The sequence below is a fragment of the Camelina sativa genome, chromosome 4 (assembly GCF_000633955.1).
Source record: "Camelina sativa cultivar DH55 chromosome 4, Cs, whole genome shotgun sequence".
Classification (NCBI taxonomy): Eukaryota; Viridiplantae; Streptophyta; class Magnoliopsida; order Brassicales; family Brassicaceae; genus Camelina; species Camelina sativa.
Window position 1 is genome coordinate 4,306,810 of NC_025688.1, and position 1,755 is coordinate 4,308,564.

At 30.2% G+C, this 1,755-nt stretch overlaps 1 protein-coding gene across 1 annotated transcript; it reads right to left on the reverse strand.

Moving 5' to 3' along the window:
- On the reverse strand, nucleotides 1,041-1,403 carry LOC104783515 (protein NIM1-INTERACTING 2-like). Its single transcript, XM_010508661.1, has one exon. It carries the CDS (start codon nucleotides 1,401-1,403, stop codon nucleotides 1,041-1,043), a length of 363 nt encoding a protein of 120 aa, XP_010506963.1.

The window sequence follows — 1,755 nt, forward strand, 5'->3', positions numbered from 1 at the left end:
TTGTTTTACAAAATTTTAGTTAAATTACCCTGATTTAATATGTCTAATATTCTTATATTAGTGGTATTGACCAAATAATTAAAAGGAAGATTTATCCCGTGTTTCAAAACCGAGTTAATAATATTTTATATTTATACTAATGTTAATTCAATCCGTCATGTTAATAACATGTCCCACTATATAACAACAAACCGTCATATTAGTGGTTTAACCCGTGTTTCAAAACCGTCATATTAGTGGTTTTGGTTGTGTGTTGTATTTTGTTTCTGAAGTTGATATTTATACATGAAAAATGCTTGATGAACAAGGAGTTTATGATCTTTAGCAATAAAAAAGAGATTTTATATTAAATGTTTTTCTTGATGCTAAAGTTAAATATACCCGATTATTGAGTTTCTAAAGTTGGGTTCTCGTTTTTATGAACTTTATTAATGTTATAATAATTATTGCGATTATAATCATTTGTTACACAAACTCGATCGTGTCATTTAAATTTAATAGATCATAGAGTCTCTAAAGATCTACTTAAAATAGGTTTGGATATTTTTATGGGATTAAAAAATTAATGCGTAAAGATGTTTTTGGAAAAATCGAAATGTATAGATATTGTCAAGCTATTTATAGCAATAAATATATCAAATTAGGTCGATTTAAATAGTTCTATTAAATAAGTTTTCAGGAATGGTTATTTTAAGAAAATAGTTAGGAATTAATGTTGTAAATAAAACAAATTAAATAATCAAAAGTTCTTAACACAAAATGTACTTTAAAAAATAATAATATAGATAGGAAACATTATTCTCAAATCATTTGTATGATTTTGCATAATTGAATCTAAACTTTATGCATTATGTAACGAATCATTGGATAACTTTTTTTTTTTAGGAATTTTTTTGACCAATATAAGTCGTAGATTTTGAAACAAAATATTTATTAATTAAATGCAAGAATTCACCATGTAATTTGAGACAAAAAAAAATCATATTTAAGATAGTTCATAACTTTAATTAATCTTTATAGTAATAATAATTAGTAATATATTAAAATTTAATTATTGGACGTAAAGTAGAAGGACTACAAGGCAAATTAACGCCGTCTGGTTCCGGTTTACAGTTCAGATCCAAATCCAAACCCAGTGACCCGACCCGATTGATCCGATCACGAACGCCGTTACTACTCTGACTCCGTTTCCTCTTCTTAGACGGTAGTAACCCTCGCTCATCATCATAATCATCACCGCCGTTAACTTTCGCAGCCGTTCGTGCCGCCACGTGTACTCTCCGTAATATCTTGAAAAACTCATCAACCTCTTCCTCCGTCACCGTCCTTACGACTTCAGATTTGCCGTTATCTTCTTCTTCTTCTACTCGCCTCCGTTCATCTTTCATCATCACCGAACTCATTTTTTTTTTTAGCCAAACAAGAAAACGTCGACGGCGTCGTTTTAGGCTTTAGACAATGTTTTGGCTCATACTTTGGGAAAATATAATTGGAACTCTCTTTTATAGATGCGTCGGTGTGGGATTTGAACGGTCGATATTGTCAGCCGAAACAATATATGGACGGTTGAGATTATTAATGATGAATGACGTCATCGGAGATACGTTTAAGCGAGAGTTTTATGACGTCACGGTTTGATTTGACTTTTGGAATTAAGGAAGTCATTTGTATATTTTTAACATTTAAACAAAGACTAAACAATAAAAAAAAATTAAGGAAGACCAAGAAGAAGAAGTTGTGAGTTGTGTGATCATG